General features: G+C 40.5%; 1 protein-coding gene across 3 annotated transcripts in view; it reads right to left on the bottom strand.

The window, feature by feature from the left end:
* Positions 1-21,474, bottom strand: part of FGD4 (FYVE, RhoGEF and PH domain containing 4) — a 100,257-nt gene that overhangs the window by 29,762 nt on the left and 49,021 nt on the right. The window contains exons 1-2 of one of the 3 annotated variants that reach the window (XM_010410409.4): positions 20,394-20,696; positions 6,606-6,770 (exon numbers count right to left, since the gene is read on the bottom strand). In XM_010410409.4, the coding sequence (XP_010408711.3) occupies positions 6,606-6,770; positions 20,394-20,409 (181 nt within the window). In that variant the 5' untranslated portion in view covers positions 20,410-20,696. Of the gene's footprint in view, positions 1-6,605; positions 6,771-17,547; positions 17,634-20,393; positions 20,697-21,474 lie in introns of those variants that run through there. The other 2 variants (XM_010410412.4, XM_010410408.4) reach the window with 2 other exon arrangements.

The following is a 21,474-nucleotide window of genomic DNA, read 5'->3' as shown; positions in this document are numbered from 1 at the left end:
TGAAATAATCAGAGGGAGAAGGAAGACAGTTACTGTAGAGCAGATGCTTTTACCGTATATATGTGCACTCTTGGTCCTTGGAAGCTTTACATTTATTAACACATGCAAAAAAGCAAGTTTGGGGAAGGATGCAGTACAGAAATATGACTCAGAATGCTGCTCTATTGAAATAGTTACTTTGCAACCCTGAAACGAGCAGATTTTTAAAGTGTGCAACTGTTTCAGAGTCTGCAGTAACTGCAGTCCCTCCTGAGAAGTGCCGTGCAGCTGCTCGGCTGCAGCTGCAGTGCAGTGGAACGGCTTTCCCTGTATTCCCTTTTTCTCAGGGAGTTCAGGGAAGGCCTGGCAGAATTAGGCCAGCGAGCATCAGATAATTGTCCAAGCTCTGAATAGCTCGCTGTGCTGACAAAGCCACGGGACAGCTGAAAAAAGGCGACACAAGCAGGCTGGGGAAAAGCAGGACACATAATTGATCATAAGCACCGCCATCCCCTCGGGGAGGAGATGGACAGCAAAGGGGACACGGAGTGGATTTGCTGACCAGCACCCCAGTAGTTTGTAGAAACATTTCTTGCTCTTGCAATGGACTTTGTATAACCCCCAGTCCTGTGAATTCTCATATGTAATGGACTTGTACATCTCTTCAAGTCTTCTGTACATCTCATGAAATGTTAGTATGCTCACAAGGATATATTAAAACTACTAAACCTGAGGGAATTAATGTCTACTGATAAAGCAGAAGGAATTAGTTGGTAGCTATTTTTATACTGGATCCACTGGGACAAAAATCAAATTCTAGGACATTCTGTGGAAGTGTCACACACTTTTGCAGCTGTTACTGAAAAACCACAGCTAAGCAGCATTTATGTACGACAAGCAGTGAGGAACCTCTGGTCAAACAGGACAACTCCCATTTACTGAAAATCCCTGTAATATCTCCAGAAGAGAACCAAACAGCCAATCCACTTATGCAAAATATTTTATTCCTTACTCCCTATCAGCATCTAGCAGACAGCACTTCCCCTACCAGCTGCTGCTGTAGCTACTGTGTGGTTCAGAAACAGTGCAATGAAAAAAGAATAGTCACAAGATCAATGGAAAGAAAAGAATCAGTAGTGTAAAAAAAAAAAAAAAAATCAACCAACCCACAACCCTCAAAACCTTCCTGTAAGGTCAGCCTTGTTAACAGGGATTATGGAGAGCAAATTCCATTAATTCTCTTCTCAATGTACTTCTGTAGTGTTTTGTTTTAATCAGATTATTTTTCAGTGTGCACAGAGCAAGGATCTTAAGGGGGGAAAAAAAGAGAAAAGACTGGCCTATTGTAGTAACCTGCATAATACAGAGCTCTGTTGGAGTCTATAAATACTCTTGTCTCTGTACTATAGAATTTTGAGCTCATTAGGACATATGAACTGCTTATTCTGCCCAAAGAAAACCCTTCCATATACTCAGATACCTCATACCATACACCACTAGCCAAAATCAAGATCTATGCTGCAGTGCCTAGTTGCGCATTCAGCTTTGCATATAGACATAAGGAAATGTCAGCTAACACTATATAAGTGGCTCAAAAGGCGCAAGAACCTTGCAGACTCCAAAGCATATCAGCTAAGGTCATTTATCTCTTGTCTTAGAAAGTATAATGTGTTCAATGGTTAAAAATGCTGCTATGCCTTGACTCGATGAAAATGAAGTTAAAAGTTCCTGTGGTAAGCAACTACAGCTCTGCTGGCTGAGTCATCCATCATCACCTCCCTGCATGCTCCATCACCTTCAGGAATATCAAATGAGCACTGCTGAATAGATGCTAACAATTGATACTCTTAAGAACAATATGAAATAACCAGTAACCTAAACTCAGCAGAAAGAGAGAAAAGTCATCTTCTCTTTGAGATGCGCGTTTCCACATTTTTTCTTCACACCACAAGAAGAATCTTTCAATAGTATATTAGGAGAGAAGACCAATAATAATCAGATGTGATTTGTTGTCTCTTTTGTCTTCTTCACAGAGATAATTTGGGGATTTGTCAGTTTTGTTGATAAAAGAGACACTGTAGCAGATTTTTTGAAGTACCACCAAGACTGGAGAAGCCTACCTAGCACAGCTGTCAGTTTTAGTTCCATTCACCTTTAACTGTACAAGTTTCACTTGCCAGAGAAGTACAATCTACATCTCAGACCATTAAGAAGTCTCTCAGGTTTTTTAACCCAGGTTAAAAGAAAACTTTTAACCACAGACTATATAACTAACTGAGAAAGGAAGACAGGATTCATGCTAAACAGCAGACAGACAGCTAAAATAGATTGCTGAAGTCTAAATGTTGAATCTGTCACATCCTTATCATTTCACAGTACCACAAACCAGACCATCTTTTGGAGTTGAATTTCATCTCCAACCCAAACAAAAATGCCTCTTCAGCCTCAGCAGGAGATTCATAAGTACTCCTAGGCTCTCATTAGAAAAATTTAAATGAGCAACTGATGCACAGTCTTGAACTGACAAGGCACTTCACTGCTTTGAAGAAGTGTTGGCATTTCCACATATTTTGCGTCCTACAATAAAACTGCCTGGTACAGACAGCAGTTCCAGTGCCCAGCATTTAGCAATTTGGCATCGTAAAAAAACTCATGCAAGAGGGTCAAAGAGCAAGGAATAGAAGAAACTAGAAAAAGTCAATTTTTACATGTCACTCAACATGAATTCTGCTATTGCCAGGTTCAGATCACTGCCCAAATATTTGTAGGTAAGGGCAAATTTCAAATCATTTGACAATTTTCTTCCTCTCTTATGGATCATATTCGTATTGGAACTTGGTAGCACGTTTTGCTATTTCCACTGACTGCCTCCAGTCTGGATTAGTGCACTTTATCAGGGAATGCCCTGCACTGGTGCAAAGGCAAAGCACCACGTCTCACAGCAGGACAGACCTACAGACTGCAACTGCTTTGCTCCGCAGCCCCAATTCCTTTGCTTAACTCCTTCATCGGCTTTCAGCCAGTTTCAGGCTTTGTTCCAAATTTGCAAAGATTTTCATGAATCAAAATCTGCTCCAGACAGAGATCTGACACATGAATTGCTAAATTGTTGATAGAAGGAATTACTGGGGAACAAAAATTGATGGAAGGAATTACTGGAGAACAAAAATTTTGCTTTTACTGACAGTGTATCAGACAGATTTTTTCCTCCTTGAAAGGCCAGGGGGGAAAAGTGAAAATGAAAAGAAAGAATTTTATATTGGATTGCATGCAGAAATTTATTCACTTGACCTAGCTACCCTGAGTGAACTGTTTCCAAATACTTAAACTACTTCTCAGAGACCAAGTACAGACAAAAGTACAGGGTTCACTTGAAGTGCAATATTTTGAACATTTTTCCTCTATATTAAAGCTCTATTTCCCTTAGTAAAGCAGAATTTACTGGAAATGGCTGTACCAAACTTGCAATGCAATCTCAAAGTCATGTTTATGTCTCTCATTTTAATTATTTTGGTAGGTTAGATGAAGGTCATTTTACAGTAGATTCCTCCACAACCAAATACATCAGCATTGCAATCTGACAAAGGTGTGTCATCTTGTTTCCTTTCACTATGAAAGGACACTAGTGTTTGCATGACTAGAACAACCATTTGGAAAAATGTTTCCTGCTGCTATAAACCAAAAACATTTCTGTACCTCTATATGAAAAGCTTTTTTTAAAAAAAGTGGCCACTTTTAAACCAATAAATTAGGGCAATCTAGTGTGCTTAGAACATTTAGACTCCCAAATGCTTCTCTCATTAATTCTGGTTTGTTTTGCTTCAATTCAACAAAAAGCCAAACAAAAGATATACTATAAAACTTCAATCTGATGCACATATTTAATAGAAATAAATGGAGAGGGACCCATGAACAAAGGAGACACAAAATACTATTTACAACAGTATTATTGAATTTCATCTACACAGCTGCATTTCTTAGACTAATGCTATTCCTGGCTCTGGCACATTTTGGAGCACACAATATTGACAAACAAAAAGAAACATGGCTAGGAAAGAGCAACAACAGCTGTGTAACTACTTGAATGAATGAGGTCCAATAACATACAACTCCTAATTTATCTAATAGCTAAAATTTTATAATAAGCGTGTTGGCTTTGTTTTTGAAAGGCTTAAAATCTTTTTATTGATAGCACATTTCTCTTTATCCATTAACGATTTCTAAAATTTTTGTTTTAGGAAGAACACATGTTCTCTTTTCAACTTTGCTGTAGAGAATTGATTCCAAAGACCTAGGAAATGGTGCAGAAAGGCTAAGATAAGTAATGTTTACATATGACTGGCAAAAACTTAGTTTAGTTAACAATATTGGCAAAACTTCTATAAAAAGTAACCATACAAAAAAACCAAACCAAACCAAACAAAATAAAACCAACTGCTTTATTTTGCTCTCATTCTCCAGAAGTAAATAAAACTTTCTTGACACTCCAAAAAATTTCTTCCTGCCCTTAACTCTGAGGTGAACTCAGGACTGATGCAAAATTCTTCAAGATGCATTTTCCCATTAAGTAATACAGAGATTGTTGACTCCACAACATGATGACTCTGTGTGATTCTAGTTTCCACACTTGATTCAGATGTGCTCTAGTGTATTGGGCTTGTCTGGCCAGGTTTTGGTAGCTGGGGGGACTACAGGAGTGGCTTCTGCGAGAAGCTGCCAGAAGCTTCCTCCATGTCCAACAGAGCCAATACCAGCCAGCTCCAGGATGGATCCACCACTGGCCTAGGCTGAGCCAGTCAGAGAAGGGAGTAACACCTCTGATAACATATTTGAGAAGGAAAAATAAATTACTGCACAGACATGGTCGTGCTCAGAGAAGAGAGGAGTGAGAATATGTGAGAGGAACAATTCTGCAGACACCAAGGTCATTGGAGAAGGAGGGGCAGGAGGTGCTCCAGGCACCAGCACTGGGATTCCCCTGCAGCCCCTGGTGCAGCCCATGGTGAGGCAGCTGTGCCCCTGCAGCCCACGGAGGATCACGGGGACACAGAGATCCATCCACAGCCCATGGAGGAGCCTCACACCAGAGCAGGGGGATGCCTGAGAGGAGGCTGGGAACCCACAGGAAGCCTGCACTGGAGCAGGGTCCCAGCAGGGACTTGCAGAGCTGGAGAGAGAGAAGCCCGCTCTGGAGCAGGTTTGCTGGCAGAATTTGTGACCCTGCGGGGGACCCACACTGGAGCAGGATGTGCCTGAAGGACTGCACCCTGTGGAAGGGGACCCATGTTAGAGCAGTTCATGAAGAACTGTAGCACATAGAAGGACACATCTTGGAGAATCTCATGGAGAACTGTCTCCTGTGGGAGGGAATCCACACTAGAGCAAGGGAAGGACTCCTGTGCCTGAGCAGTGGAAGAAGCAACCTGTGCTGAACTGACCATTACACCCATTCCCATCTCCCTCCACCACTGGGGGAAGGACACAGAGCCTGGGAATGAGGATGGGGCAGACGAAGGTGTTTTTAAGATTTTACTTGTCATTATCCTGTTCTGATTTTGGTTAATAATAAATTCAACTTTTTTCCCATGACAGTAATCAGTTTGTGATCTCCCTCTGTCCTTAACTCAGGAGCCTTTTGTTATATTTTCTCTCCCCTGTCCATTTGCAGAAGGGAGTGATAGAGCAGCTTTGGTGGGTACCTGGCATCCATCCAGGGTCAGCCCTCCACATCTAGTTTTCTGTAAGTAATTCTCATTTCTGTCTTGTCAGCACTGTCTCAGAATCCAATTCATTAAGCAGCATCATGATGTGTGTCTTCTAAACTCACTCATTTTTTTTTAACTTTTAAAATTATCTGCACGTCAGATCATTTATCTGCATAAAAGTTCCTATTCAATGTCACCTCTAAAAGACCTCAGTCCAGATTTGATTTGAATTCAAGATTTCTGGAATGTAGCAACTCTTTGCTGTGATCAACTACAGCAGAATCAAAAATATTACTGAGAATACCACAAAAAAAGATGGTTTGAGTCAATATATATATATATAAAATATAATATATATATTGATTTTATGGATGTATAAATTATACGTACGTATTTATACATATATACATACAAAGTGTGTATATATAAACTGTATGTATATATATACACACACATTTGATCTATTTAGCTTTTAAAAGTGAAGATATTATTTATGGACAGAGACAGAAAGAAGGGAAATCTAAATTCTAGTCTGTGTGCATTACTGGTCAGCTTTTAGGGCACAAATATGAAGTTCCCATCTTTCCACACACTCCTGGAGGAGGGCTCCCCTCGATCTCTGCTAGAACTCCAAAGGCCCTGCATATCTTCCCCACCACCCCTGCCTTGAAGCCAGAATGTCAAAAACTCCAGTTCAAAAATAGTGTCCAAACCTCCCAGCTCAAATACAGCAATACTGTTGAAAAGTAAGTCAGAAATTACAGAATCATAAGGCATTTACAGAACATTTGTATTCCAGTAGCAAGCTTATGCCCCTTGGGTTTCTCTCTTCCAAACACAGGTCTCTCAAGGTGCTCTATTTCTCTCAGAAGTCTGAGATAAAGAACAGCTTCCCTAAGAACAATATTTGAGAGTATTTACCTTGTGGCTTTGGACTTGCAGCTGAACGTGGGGACTGTTTGAGTGGCACACTTCCATTTATTCCCTGAGCCGCTTCATTGCGTACATTCTGCTCCACAAGCCTGCCGGTGGCACTCGCTGTACAAGCTCTAGACAGTATTAAGGGCTTTGGACAGATGCTGCTGCCTGAAAAATAAATGCATACAAGAGTAAGAAACAGGATTAAATATAAGGTAGAAGGACTACAAGCACATTTATTAGAGGGCTAACAATTCTCTACAGAGAATATTAGAATATTTAAGAGTGTCTCATCCTAAAAACACTCTTTGCCTCTCACTGAAATTTATTGTGTTGTTTAAACCTTGAAGAGTTGGATACTAAAAATATACTTCCACCATGACTAGGCTAAGCTCTTCCATAGGAGCATGGCAATTTCCAAGACTTTTTTCCTATTTGAATTGTTGCTTGTTCAACAGGACTGTAGAAAAAACAGCAATTTTGTACAGCTGTTCTATTTCTGTATTCAAAGTGTGTACAAAATGCTATATATACAGAACATTTATTTCATTGCTGATGGTAGGGTGCCAGAGTCAGCTAAATTATTTGTGTCTTTTTTGGTAGGAATAGGCCCTATTAGAAGTATTAAAAAAAAAAAAAAAAAAAAAAAAAGCACAGCACAAAGCCAGCTGACTCTTTCTTAGCAGAATGGAATTTATGCTCATTAATAGGATCAATATGCTGCTATTGATAAGAAATCTGGAAGAAAATATAAAGTAAAACATATTCAAACAATGGAAACTGTAAAAAAACACTTAGCAGACTGTGATTACAGAAGCCAAAACCATGCACTCTTGTTTTGGGGTGCGAAAGCACTTGGTTCCCTAAACACAATAAAAAACTTGAAAGAATAATATGAAGGACTTTGAGATGTCACTAAGGTCAATATTCATTTACCTCTGAATCAAAAAAATCCACAACATTTTTGTGGGAGGAGCAAGGAAAAGGAGGAAATCCCATTTATCACTTATTGCACTGTTGTCGTAATTATTTTCATTAAAAAAAAATATTAGGGTAGAGTTTCTACACCTCTATTTATTGTTATTGTTTGCCACCCTTTTCCTTTTGCTTGCCTTTCCTGGGTCTTTCCTTGCATGTTTCCATAAAAAGCAAATCCAAATCCCACTCAATCATTTCATAAGGTGATCTTTTCATGTCTTCTGAACAACAGCTGGCCTGCAGAGTTTGGACCCTCTGCTCTGATCTGCCACCCTCTCCCACTGCAAAATCCACCACATCAAGCCACTCCTAGCAACAGCCAAGCCTGCTCTCAGAACAGCAATGGAAAGGGATGCTACAACTATTGCTCTATGCTGCTTAATGATTCTTCAGCATTTTCTGTATTCCAACAACACTTTCAAGTATTTATTCTTTATTTCCTAGAAGCCTGTTTTTCCTATTAAACACTGAGTTAGCCTTACACCCCGAGGCTGCCTCTACAAACACGGATTCCTGCAGAGGTCCATGGTGAGATCAACAATCTGTGCTACCAAACTCCCAGTACTCAGGTGACAACGCATGCACAACACCCACAGCAGCATTTTTCCCTCTTCCAGTTCATCCAAGCAGCAAGGGATCTCCCAAGAACATAAAGGTGGCTGTTCCAGAGTGATGAGGATAATCTAACAAGGCCCACAACCTAAGAAGCTTCTCAGACACCTGCAATCCCAGGCAGAGATTCCTTGACTCTGTTTCCTTTGGTATCACTCCCATCCACAAAAAGTTGTGTTGTACTACAGCAGTGGGAGCTCTGTCCCACATCATTCCATAGCCTAACAAGGTACTTTTAAGTGCCATCTCTGTCTCTTCCATGGGGGTGTGAGTACTGAAACCTCTTTGAAAGACCAAGCTGATGGTACAGGGAGTTGTAACAGCAAGTTTTCCTTGTCTCCACCAAAAGAGTCGACAGGCTGAATTTCCCTTTCCTACAGAATCCCATACAATACTGTAGCAGTTTACACACTAATTGGGCAATCCTAAATTCAGAAACAAATTTAAGAAGAGTAACTCCTGTGGGATCAGTAGGTTGCACAAATTGGGTAGGCAATTGCACACAATTTATAAATCTGTATTCAGATCAATTATAAGTTTGCAATGTGGCTCAAAGTGTGAAGCTTTAAACCTTTCTGAAAACTAATTAGCTTGCAGATCTGTTGGCCAATGTGCTCCAAAATCCACAGCTCCCAGAGTGCAGCTCACTAAGGGGCATTGCTGTGTCAACTGTTCAGGCCAAGGCTAAAAATCTCCATCGAAATGGTACCTTATTCATTAAAAGGATTTCCTGAGAAAACAAGGTTCTGCTGTGGTCAGACTAGGAACTTATTCTGCACACACAGCTTTATCAAGGCGCTCACGCCTGTGGAAGGTTATCGCTCACAATCACATAGAGCTGAGCCAAATACAGACTGCTGCTGAGAATAGAGCTGCTCTGTGGTCGGCCATGGTCACCCCTCCTCGTCACCTTCAGCTCCAGCTTCTGCTTCTGGCTGCTCCTTCCCCTGGGCCAGCACCAGCTCTTGTTGCCCTGCACCGTGAGATGAGCAGCAGAAACATGGCAGGCAGAAGCTGGAGTATATTTTGGATCAGTTTGACCTCATGGCCACCCCAGCACTGCTGCTTGCACAAAGGAACAGCTGGGAATAGGGCTGGAAGGGGACAGGACAGCTCCTCTCAGCAGCAGCAGCCCTTCCTTAGACCTGCCTGATGAGATCATTCAAACACAACCCCAGTTCCTCAGGCAGCTGTTCAGACTTTCATTCTATTTGGTTTACACATGCACACACACAGCCTTAATACAAAGTCTAGCAAAACCAGCAACAGCTGAAAACAAATCTTTAATGCAGGAACATTAGGTGGCCTTAAGAATCAATTTTGTTGTCAGCATCACATGCCCCTCACTACATCGGCAAGTATTAGTTGTATTCAGTGGACAAAAGCCATCCACTGTAATACACAACAGTAACACAAGCAACAGAAAAGAGTGCTTCTCTATAATGGGATTTTTGCAACTGCTTACATGAAACAAAAGCTCCAAGAGGTATTCTGGCTTCACACCAACAACTCAGCACATGGGAGTGTGGGGAAACAGAACAACTTCAAATTCGTTGTTGTTGTACAAGCCATTAAACAAATTCTCCATCCTCTCTGGAAGCTGTATTTGCCTGAGATGGACGTGCTGCAGACATTTAACCTGTATTTCGAACTAGTGATTCTGTTAATCATGTCACATCCTCAACCCATGTAAAGCTGGAATGGTAAAAGGTAACAGAAACATACCCACAGCATACTTCTGTACAAAACTGAGTAGTCAAATTCTCTGGGAAAAAGCATCTAATATCTGTGGAAATCTGAGCCCCAGTGAACAATACCACCTTCCAGGTGATGCAGACAAGAAAATTGTGGCAGAAACACAAACTTGTGGTGAAAATTTCTGTATCTAGTGTATTGCATGCAAGTCTCTTGTGATATAATAATACATTTTGTTATAACAAAAGCCCAAAACACACAATATTCAGCCCAAATACTTGCTCCACAATCAGCAGCATGCATTTCAGTAGGACTGCTCAATTCCTAGATTTTTTTAAGTAAGCAGTAACACAGTCTGCCTTTTCAAAACACAGTTGTTGCCCTGTAGATACAACATACAATCACATTAGATATGCAAAAAGGCAGACATGCTGCAAAAACCTGCAGCTTTTACGGGGCTGAGGTAGAACCCCATCATGGTTATTTCTGACCAGATTAAAGAAACACTTGCACACTTCTGTTGCTCCTATGCTTTATAAAAACTGAGAAATTTTACCTGAAGTCAGAAATGCCATGCACAACAAAATACTACCAGCCAGTTACTGTGTTTACTGGCACATGATTAATACCCCCTCTTATAATCAGGAGTGATTAAATACACTGAAGAGGAGAGGAAGGTGGGGAAAGATTTAAGAAATGTAAGGGAGAAAGAGGTAATAGTAACTACTAGAAAAGAGAAATAAACAGTGAAAATTTGATAAGCATTTAATTATTTTGCTTATCATCTGCAAGGAAATGAGAAGCTAGAATGCTTGCAAACATGCTTGCATCTGCAAGTATGTTTGAAGCTAGGTGATGCATTATCTATTTTTTCAGAGCGTTTTAATTAGAAATAACTTGGATCCATGAACATTTAGACAAACAATCAGCCAGCTTGAAATGCCAGTAAGATTTAAAAAATGGCCTATTTATATTCACAAAGATTACACTAATGTCTTAGTACTGGATAGGTCCTCCATCAGCAGTTCCATAAGCCAATCTCAACACCATTAAGTGTCCTGTTGTATTCATTTTCATTCCCGCTTGCAAGCCCATAGTCCTTCTCTACTGCTGCAGCGCTGTCCAATTTTTACTGCCACTGTGATCCCACTCTTGTTCATACTTAATGAATGAAAGAAATGCAGTGTTTCTGGATGTAAACAAAATCTATGGGAAGAGTATTAGTCTCTTGTGACAAGAGACAAAACTAAAGGATCAAAATTACTTCTCTTAAATTATATAGTCATGAATGTCTCGTGTATTAAGTCCCAAGAACACCTACCCACAATGGCTCTGCTCTTGCTGCTCTACTGCTGGATCTTTTCCTGTAACATCAATGCAAATCTTCACACTTCCTACCCAGCCCTGCACAGAAGTGGGTGTTCAGCAAGTAGACCCTGCCACGGCACCGGCTCAGGCACAGTAACCAAACCATACATTCTCCTGACCAGCTCAGTGCTAAGTAGCACTGACACTACCGGAGACTACTTCAACCCATCCACTTACTCACCCAACACTACAGGAGCTCTGGCAAGGACAGAACAAGAGCAAGGAGCAGCTTCCTGATCACAACCAAGAAGGCAGAAAAGTGGCTTCTCAGTTACACCACCACATGTTGAGGCCTGAGCCACACATCCAGTACATGAGGTCATAGATTTTGCCCACACTTGTGTCCAAACCTGGCCTCAAAACTGAGTTTCAAGTAACTTTTTACCTCCCCTACACAGATTTATCCTTTTTGCGAGGGGAGCTGACAGGCTCCTCAGAGGCTTATACTGCTGATGCATACCCAAACACATGTCAATAACAACTGGCCTAAGCTCAAATTATCTGAGAATTATGAGTGTGAAGGAGGAGAGTATGAAGTCTGGAAGTCAACGTTTCTCTCACAAGAAAAAAAAAAACAAACACTTCCTCCGATTTCTATTAAAAGCCATCCTTCCAAGTTGATTACACAGTTGTGCTTTGATACATCCTCACCCCTCCCACTGCAGTGGTGATAGAACTGTGAATGTTTTGCAGCTGCAGAATAGTGAAAAAAACTCCATATTGATATTCTGCTCTGTGCAGATGAGTTCTAAAGGTTAAACATCAGGCCAGCCTTTACTGTGGTGAGCCACTGCTGAATGCTGTAAATAGCTGATAACCAAACACTGCAAAAAGAGAAAAAAAATAGCTTTTGCTGAAGTCAGGAGGCCTGTCTCCCCAAATAAATTAGTTTTCTTTCTGCAAGAAGGTGCTGGCCAGAAAAATAAATAGCAAATAACAGACGGTTTAGAATTATCTTTGAAAAATGGAATCTTGGCAAAGTATAGGGGACACATCAGGTTCTATTAAAGGATTACTTCAGATGAGTATGCTGACAAAATGCTAACATGTAGGGGTTTTTTTTCTTGCAGAGCTATTCCCCAGACACAGGCAAAAATATTCTAAGTTCAACAGAAGAAGGTAGGCCATTTTCTGGGAGTAATAAAGATGTAAAGTATACAGAACTATTATTTCTCACTGCACATGAATATTACTAGAACTACCAAACTAATATTACCCCCCTTTCATAGCATTTTCTGCATGGAGTAAATAAATCTTCAAGTGAATATGGTAGGTATAAACTGCAGATTGCAAAAAGTAGATAAATACTGCTCTTTCAGTTCAATGACCCATGTGAATGCACTCACAAGATGTGATGGTGAAGTTAAACAGGAAACATTACTGAATTTCAAACTGTCAGGCCAAACACTTGCTACACAATACTTGCCAAGAGCCAGAAAATATTTAACTTCTTGGTAGATAATGGTACCTTACTTAGTAACAGAGAGCAGAGTTTTCCAGACTGTGGTATGAACAACAGTGTGTGAACCACTGGCAACAAATAGAGCAGCAATACAGAAGGAAAATTGAAAGAAACTTCAGCAAGTTTAACTGTGCACTACACACAAAATATTCTAAAAGAAGAAATTACTTTTGAAATTGTTTCATTTTTAATAAATGAGGCAGGTTATGCAGAGCATCAGTGACAGAATCCAATATTAAATGTTCCCATATCTGCTTGGTCTAAGATGAGACATTACTGCATTGGTTTGGTTTGTAGGTATTCATGAGACTTGAGCATTCCATGCTGCTTTTCCCATGTTTTGCCAAGCATTACAGTTGTTTTGGTTGGAAGAAATCATTCCTCTTTCTGATGGTAACTTTCATTTCTAGACTGAAATACAGCTTTCAGTAATTTCTGTTAAAAAGATGGAGTTGCAATGGAAGCCACCACATTTAAGTAGGATAAATATTTAACGTAACAAATTCAAGATGATAAAGTCCAAGCTTTAACAGAAAGCACCAAAATATTAACTAAATAAGATTGATCAGTAATCCCCTGATCTCAGTCTCAGCATACAGTAAGTCACGCAAAGGAAGGAACTGAATGGTGAATTACACATCCACTACAAATGTCCTGCCAATGCTGGCTACAGCAGGCAGACTCAGTGTGCTTCATCTGTTGTCCTGTCTGGCTGTGATCTTTGTTCTTTTGGCTCTGATAGTCGTTTCCTTGCAGGCAAACCTGCACATCTGCTGTGACTCTTATTAAAATGAGTCAAAAATTAATGGGATTAGCTTTCAACATTTGTTTCAATTTTGGATTAGCACGATACTTTAACATGCATTGCTGATGCTGCTCCAATAAAACAAAAAGCACTGTACAGGACTTCAAATGATTGTAGTTTGAAAGTAGTAGCTTATGACTGAGGTCCTCTGCCAAAACCACAGCGTTTCTTCACTACGGTTTTTATCACTCACCTCCACTTGTACGCACTGCGACGATGGCTTTGCTGATGGTGGAATAGCTCATAACTATTTAATGAATAAAGGAGGTTTCTTAAATACACAGAGAAAGGAAATGTTCAAACCACATCTCCAGAAAGACATGACTGAAGGGAGAGCTGCAAGTATGAGTTCTGTTTACAGGAATAAAGTACTCCTCTTCCACATATTTAGTTCCTGTATTACAATATGTTCCCTCAAAGCTTTGTTTTCGCTTTGGTCTTTGAACATGTATTATCAAGCCCAAAATCTAAAGAGAAAATATGCAAAAGTATTCTTTTACTTGTAGAAACTTTTCATGGCTTGTGTTTCATAAAATAATGTCAAAATCTTTCAGCAGATTTGGACAATATTTTTTCTGTGCTTTTATTACGACTACAAGACTTACAAGTGACTGCAGTTCCTGACCCTACTGCCATGTACCATGAGCTTCATGTAGCTAAGAACCACAGGATTCAAAGCCACAAAACAAAAATACCAAGAAAGAAAATGGGTACAATAAGAAGCAGCAGCTCCATCGCTCCAGGATTAGGCAGGGCAAGCTGACCCTGTAGCCCAAGACATCTGCCCTGCTGTTACTGTCTCATTTCTGCACCAGGTAACTCCAGGTAACTCCTCCCTCCTTGTCAGCACTGCCTTTTACCAGTGCCATAACTCATGATGGCAACTTTCAGCTCAAGAGCTGCCTCTCACATGACTGCATTTCACAAAGTTGAAGGAGCATCCTGACTACATTGTGGTAATGGGAACACTGGTGAGTTCTGTATCTGGGGGGCATTTCCTCCCCTCCCAATCCCATGATCTCTTTACAGCTTCCTACTTGTTCGATGAAGGGAGGAGTTGAGAAAGTTTCGTGTGGCTTTCTTGAGTTCCTACTTCATTAATAGTCATTTTGATTGCCCTACCAAAAGAAAAGATTGACAGGATACACCTCCACCGTGTTTGCCCAAAATTATTTTTTCATTTTAGTTTTCTCCGCAGGGCTGTGTGAGGTGAGCAATGTCCCCTCAACCGTTGTTCTATGCAGCACTGAAATTTTTCACTAAGTTTTTAATTGTCACCAGCATATTCTGCACAGATGGCTATCATCACTTTCTAAGGGCCCCAAGCTCTTATTTACTAAACAAGATACCTCATTTGTAAAAACAGATTTACTGATCGCAGAAGAATCTGTCTGGGCAAGGGTTGTTGCATTGAGCCTGGTGTTTCTTTCACTTTATTTGTCAAGTTTTAAGATTATTTATTTTCTTCTTCCTTTTATCATGTGTCAGATAAACAATATGACACCATGTTGGGCAGTCCAATTTATTAAGGAAAGCACCTGTAATACTGGGGTCAACTGAAGGAAAAATGCAGCTGACTACCTCGTACAAATCACTGGAATAATTCAAAAGGATTCATTAGCATTTACTTACCAGGCAAATGCAGGGATTACTCAGACAATGACAGAAAGGCCTCCTCTTCTATAATTCATAAGCCATTATAAAATACGAGTGTGTTTAGAGAAATTTTATCTAACTACAAATTTCACAATTTTGCTCAGTATTCATTGCTTCTGAACTTCTCTAACAAGTCACTGGCACTTCAAACTTGTTCTCTGCCCAGTTATCTGTGCAGTTATTTCATCTCAACTCAGAGCTATTTTGGAAACTATCCATATGCTTTGAGACATGAAATCAGCTATTTCTGTAGATAAAAGGACTAAAAGAAAGCATTTTTAGAAACAGGATGCTAAACAACCCAAAGCAAAAAGCCCCTACAGACCCAAAGGGGAAAAAAAATAAAGTATCTAATTACAGAAGGTTGAAACTGTAACCGATTTAATATTTCAGAAGATCTGAGCAGAAGCTGTAAAATACATGCACGTTCAAGTTATTTAAAGAAATAAATGCATAATATAGTATATCCAAAATGCAGAACAGCCAAAGATCCAGAAAGAAGTCAATTACTCAATACAAGTCAATAAAATTATCACTGATAGATGGAAACTGTTTCCCTGATCCAACTGCTGAGGCAGTCCATGTGTCCTGCCAGCATCTGACAACTCAGAGCTCATCCAGAAGCCAGCTGTCACAGACACAAGTTGTTCCACCCACTTCCCTCCCCTCCTCCTGGCTGCCTGCTCCCACCACTTTGTGTGCACCAGTGTTGGCACCCATCTAGCCTCAGGATGCGGTCTGGGAAAGATAAGCCATCAGAAATGTAACCCCACCAAAAAACAAAGCAGCCATTTTCATGCATTCATTCACCTTAGACGCACTGGAGCTTGGGCAAAGATGCAAATTTATTGATAGGGAAAGGAAGACAAGATTCCCTTTCCAGATGTGAGTAGCCACTAGATAATATTGATTTTATTGAATCATATCGCAGTGGGGTTGGAGCAAACAGTAGGAACAGAAAGGGAAAAAATAATAAAAACAAACATTATCTAAAAAGGGATGGCTTGAAATACGTCCTAATTATAGAACAGGCAGCAGGGTATTAACTGCACAATAGCATTACAGCAGGCTACCAGGCACTGCTTCCTGTTACAAGAAAGGTTACAAGTAAATGTAAACTCGTGAACTTTATGATAAAGAGGAAGGTGGGGATGGAGAGAAACCCTGTCGCCCCTCCAGAGTGGCTCCAGCAGCACAGTTGTGCGGCACCACGGCTGCCCCGTGGCCAGTGCCTTCCTCCCCCAAGGCCGGCGCTCTCAGGCTCCCCAGGCACGTCAGTCTCCCTGCCAAGTAATTAACAACCATCAGCTACGAAACGCTGCGAAACAAGCAGCTCCCTGGGAATGCTCACTGCACCAAACCAGAAATATAAAGAACCCAAAGCTGGACACTTCACAAGAATTCAAGTGCTTCCTGCTTTTGACCTGGTTGAGGGAAAAAAAAGTGAAGAATAGACACAAAAAGCCTCGTTTAAGTGCATTTAGAGCCTTCCTGTGAAATCATTCCGGAAGGACCTTCCTTGTCCAGTTCCTTTAAAGCCCACCACAATTATGTCAGCTTTTACATTGCCTCTTTTCCGTAAGGAACAAGAAACCAGTGACCATTTCACACTAACCCACTGGTCCATAATCATCCTTATGTAAGGAAGCCAAATGCCTGGAATCCAAATGGGGAAAAATCCCGTAGCCCTTAATTGCCAGAGATGACCACTCTTTGTGCTGTCCAAAGAATTCACTCCAGGTTAACAGACCTGCACATGAAGGCAGTTGCCTCTTGAACATTATACAGATTGAAACAGCTTTACACTTCATGCTCTGAACAGGCTGAGAGATTCAAATTCAGAAGTACTCTGTTGTTTAGTTCTCTCTCCTTTCTTTTCTAGATCTCCCTTTAAGATCTACTGTTAAAAAAAAAAGGAAAATAACAACTGTATGATGAATTTTGAATGTCATTCCTTAAAACCTGTGAAGCTAGAGAATTCAAATATCTTTTTTCTATGCAAACTTGAAAATTTATCATACCGTTCCAAAAAGTTTCATCCTCCTATGAATATTTATCTTTGAGTGTGCAAATGGATAGGAAATACTATTTCTAAAAAAAAGTAATGTACTGTAAAAGTAATTAAACCCAACTACACTTCAAGAAGAGAAATAATTTTGAACTGGCTGAAGTTTTGTCCAACACATACCAAGGGCGTGCCACCTTTCACTTTGCAAAAGTTTTGAAAAGCAAATGTTTGAAGGCCCAAGGACAGACCAGAAAAAGGCTGTTCCCGCCCAAACTGCAGCTACCCCAGAGTGAGACAAGATGAGAAGTTCCATCCTTTCCATCCCTCCACATCCCTGTAATTCCCACTGCTCACTTCTTACCAGCTCCAGGGCTCGCTCGGTTTCTCTCCAGGTCAGCGTAACCCTGCACAGCTCCCGGACAAGTGGACACCCGTTTTACCCCCAGAGTTTTGTGCTGTGGCAGCTGAGCTGGCTTGTGGATGAGCCCAAGAGGCCCAGGGAGGGACCTGGCAGCCTCCTGGCAGCAACTGCCCACTGAATCACTTGAGCTGCTCACAAAACTGCAGCCCAACAGAATGTTGCTGACTCCTATGTAATATTTAGAGTTTTCCTTAGAGCCTCAGCTCTTGGCATCAGAAGAAAGAGCACTGAAATATTCACTAAAAAAAGTGGATGGCTTGCATGATGGGGAAGAAAGTTTTCCAAAACAGAGCAAATAAACTCTACGAAATTACTCTTAAAAATAACGTTTGTTTAAGGTTAAGCATTTAATTTCTTTTCTAATACAAGGTTTGGCCATACTCCAATCCCTCTCCACCTCACATGACATAAGCCAGCTGTTGCCTCCTCTTCTTTTTGTTTCCTTTTTTATAGTGTCAGGTCATGACTGCAGGGATATTTTCACAAGAAATTTAATCCTTTTTTTTATAATAATTATAAACTCAGGGCAGAAGGGGAGAGATAGAGAAGAGGAGAATTACATAAATATTTTCAATTTTTAGTAAAGACTCAACAAATTCACTGAGTTTACAAGCACTGATGTAAACCAACAGACATTTTCTGTTTACATAGCACCTACCACATAAAAGACTAACATAAGACCCAGTGCTGCAGTCACAAAGAAAGGCATAATGGTGGCACTAATGAAAACACTGGAGTCCCTGTTGACTTCTGGGCCATGGTATCAAAGAGCCTTTGAAAAGACATTGCTTGAAATTAGTTTTTTCCTTTATAGTGAATACTACTACTAAAAGAATATAAATCTATAAAGTTTGAATCTTCAAAAACATCAATGCTCCAGGAAAGATACATTCTACATACTGTGTAGGTGCATTCTACATGTTGTGGGCCTTTAGTACTTGGAAAAACTCCTTTGCTCAGGTAGCTGGACACACTCAACTGCCCATAGTGACAGGGATGAATGAACTGCTATGGGAATTTATACTCCCTATAGGTCCTGTCCCTCCTTTTGCCCTCTCACCCAGTCCCAGCAGTCAGCACTGGAAGGATTTCTTTCTGTTTCAGACTGGAGGCATCCAGAGCTTCAGCAAGAGACTCACTGCTTCTCTGATACTGTTTACTGGGGTCCAGGGATATCTGTCCACTTGATTTAAAACCCACACAGACTGGAATTACTTGCTGTCACCCTTTCTCTGTGCACTATCTATATCCATAGGTCTTCTACACCTGATAGTATAATCTATGTCACCTTTAGGCATGTACAAATTTATTTGTACATCACATAGTTAATGTCAAAAACCCAATCAAATATCACAGCTTCAGCACTCTATTTGACATTCAGACTGCCACTGTTACATGTAAGAATTCTGTAGGCTTTGGCCTTTGCAAACTGAAAGTAAGCCAAGGGGTAAGAGGAAATAGTAGTTATAACACATGATCCTTCCTGAAAAATCCATAAGGGTTCACATCACATTTACAGGAAAAGGGCAGGCATTACATATCCTAGAAAACGGCTCTTGAGAGAGAAATCTGTGAAAAAAGTTTCCTACATCCACATGTCAGCTCTTCTCAGGATACAACAAAATGGTATGTAAGGAGTGGGAGGAAAGGTGTGATTCCCATCCCTCTGGTTGATTTTTAAAAGCTAGAGGGAAAAGGGCAATTTCAAACTTGCTCATAAAACAGATAAGGAACCAATATAATTTTTTTAAAACAAGTATTCTTTGTACCCCCCCCCCCTCCAAAAAAAAAAGCAGATGCCCACAAGGACTGAAACCAGGAGAACTGGGTATTTGCATACGTCTACTCAAAGCTTCTCTAGCAAATCTCAAACTCACTCTGCCAGTGACTCCCTTCCCTCTCTTTAGTCTCAGAGGGCTTTCCAGAGAGGCAGACTGGCATAATAACCCAAACCTTCCATGGATCAGCTCCACCCATCTCTCTGTATAAAACCTAATTCAGAATATTTGCTGTCTTACATTAAGTGTTAGGGTTGGGTATGCCTTTTGATTGAACTTATCCCAAGATGAATTTTTCTCAGAACTGAAAAATGCACTCACTTAGAAGTAAAGCACTATTTTCAATAGTATTCTTTAAAACTCATTTACAAGCATACAATGGAAAAAATCCAAACCTTTCACTGGAGGGTGCAATAAAAGATTTTTTTTTATAATTCTGGAAGGCAATCCTGTACATTAAGTGTAGCATAAGCATCAGTTAAATGGATTATTGCAACATTATACATGAAAAGCTGAGTATAAGTCACAAGTGTACACCTACTTCCTAAACAAGGATATAAATCTTATGCAGGATATAAATCTTTGAGGCAATGCTTTCTCACAGATATGCTCGATAGAAACCTTACAGCTATGAGCAGAGCTCAGTGAACCCGGCAAATAAGCCAGGAACTGAAACCACTTACGAACATCACAAAACTAAATTTCCTTTTAAGAAAGTCCAGAGCTGGTGAAAGCAGCAGCAAAACAAGCCAAAAGTGAAGGGGTTATTGGTGTGGCAGACGTATCAGGCAATCAGTTCAGGAGCTCATTTACTTCAAGCTCATTTACTGAGAATAGGAGGAAAAAGCCACCAGAGCATTCCAGATGCATTGCATCACAAGGCAGCTGATGTTCACCGGTTTATTTGCCTCAGACTAAAAAGTTTTAACTCTTGGTGTCTCTGGACACAAACACACCCCGAGTCTTGAAGAGTGTAAAGTTTAACAGAAGCATCCCGGTCAGCCTTACCTGGTTCAGAAGACATTGTTTGCAAATGTAATCCAGTACCACTGCACGAGGAACTGATTTTGCACTGGTAAAAACCCTATGAGAGGCTCACATTTATCCCATTTACAAGCCCTACAAGTTGCCAGAAAGGATTTCTCCCCAGGTGCTCCGTATGTGCTGACAGTTTACACGCTGGGTCTCTCAGTCACACGATGCTCCTCCTCCTCCTCCTCCTCTTGGAGGGCCAGCCCGTGCTGAGAGAAGCATAAGCTACGCAAACCAGTCTGCTCAAAGAAGAGAGTGAAGTCTGCTCACGAGGAAAGAGGAAAAACAAAGAAATCAGCTTATGTAACGTACAAACTGCTGGAGAAAGAAGGAGGAGGAGGAGAAGGAGGGACTACTGTAAGTTGTTTTGTCGAATACCTCAGCCACTAAGAAAGTTTTGTCACTATTAATTGCGTTGCTGTTCGAAATTAAAGCGGCATCAAGGTTAAAGGACAAGTTAGTACATTTTTCTGTTTGGTTCTTTGTTCTCCCATATTGCATGGTGCTCATTTCAAATCATCTTCTGCATTTCCTAATCTCTCTTTAGAGATATGCCAAGAATGAAGCACATATGACACACAGGATACCAGAGCACTGACCAAAAGAGTCTACGTTAAAGAATTGTTATGAAAACATTAGTTTATTCAGCATAGATTAAAATTGATTAGAACAATTTAAAATCAATTTTTAAATGACATAAACTACATACTGTGCTCCAGGGTACAATACAAAGATATTAGAGTGAATTATGAACTGAGGAAATACAGAGTTTCAAAAAGCAAAATGATTAACTGGAAAGGGAAGTAACTTTCTTTTATTGTTCAGAGCTCCCACACCATGTGATCCTTTCATCTCAGCAGGAGAAAAAACTGGGATTTAAATCCAGCCCTGTCAATTCGGATAACATGAATCAGAATATTGCAGGCAGCTGAGGTCATTTTCAAGCACTGCACTGCTCCAAACCACAGCTCCCTGCAGCCCCTTCCATCTCCAGCCTCGCAGTCCCCACGCTGACAGCTCTGCAGAGCTGCTTGGAGGGCTGACCACCAAGGGTTAC

The sequence above is a fragment of the Corvus cornix genome, chromosome 1A, assembly GCF_000738735.6.
Source record: "Corvus cornix cornix isolate S_Up_H32 chromosome 1A, ASM73873v5, whole genome shotgun sequence".
Classification (NCBI taxonomy): Eukaryota; Metazoa; Chordata; class Aves; order Passeriformes; family Corvidae; genus Corvus; species Corvus cornix.
Note: the sequence above shows the minus strand (reverse complement) of the source record. Positions and strands in the feature narration are given on the sequence as shown.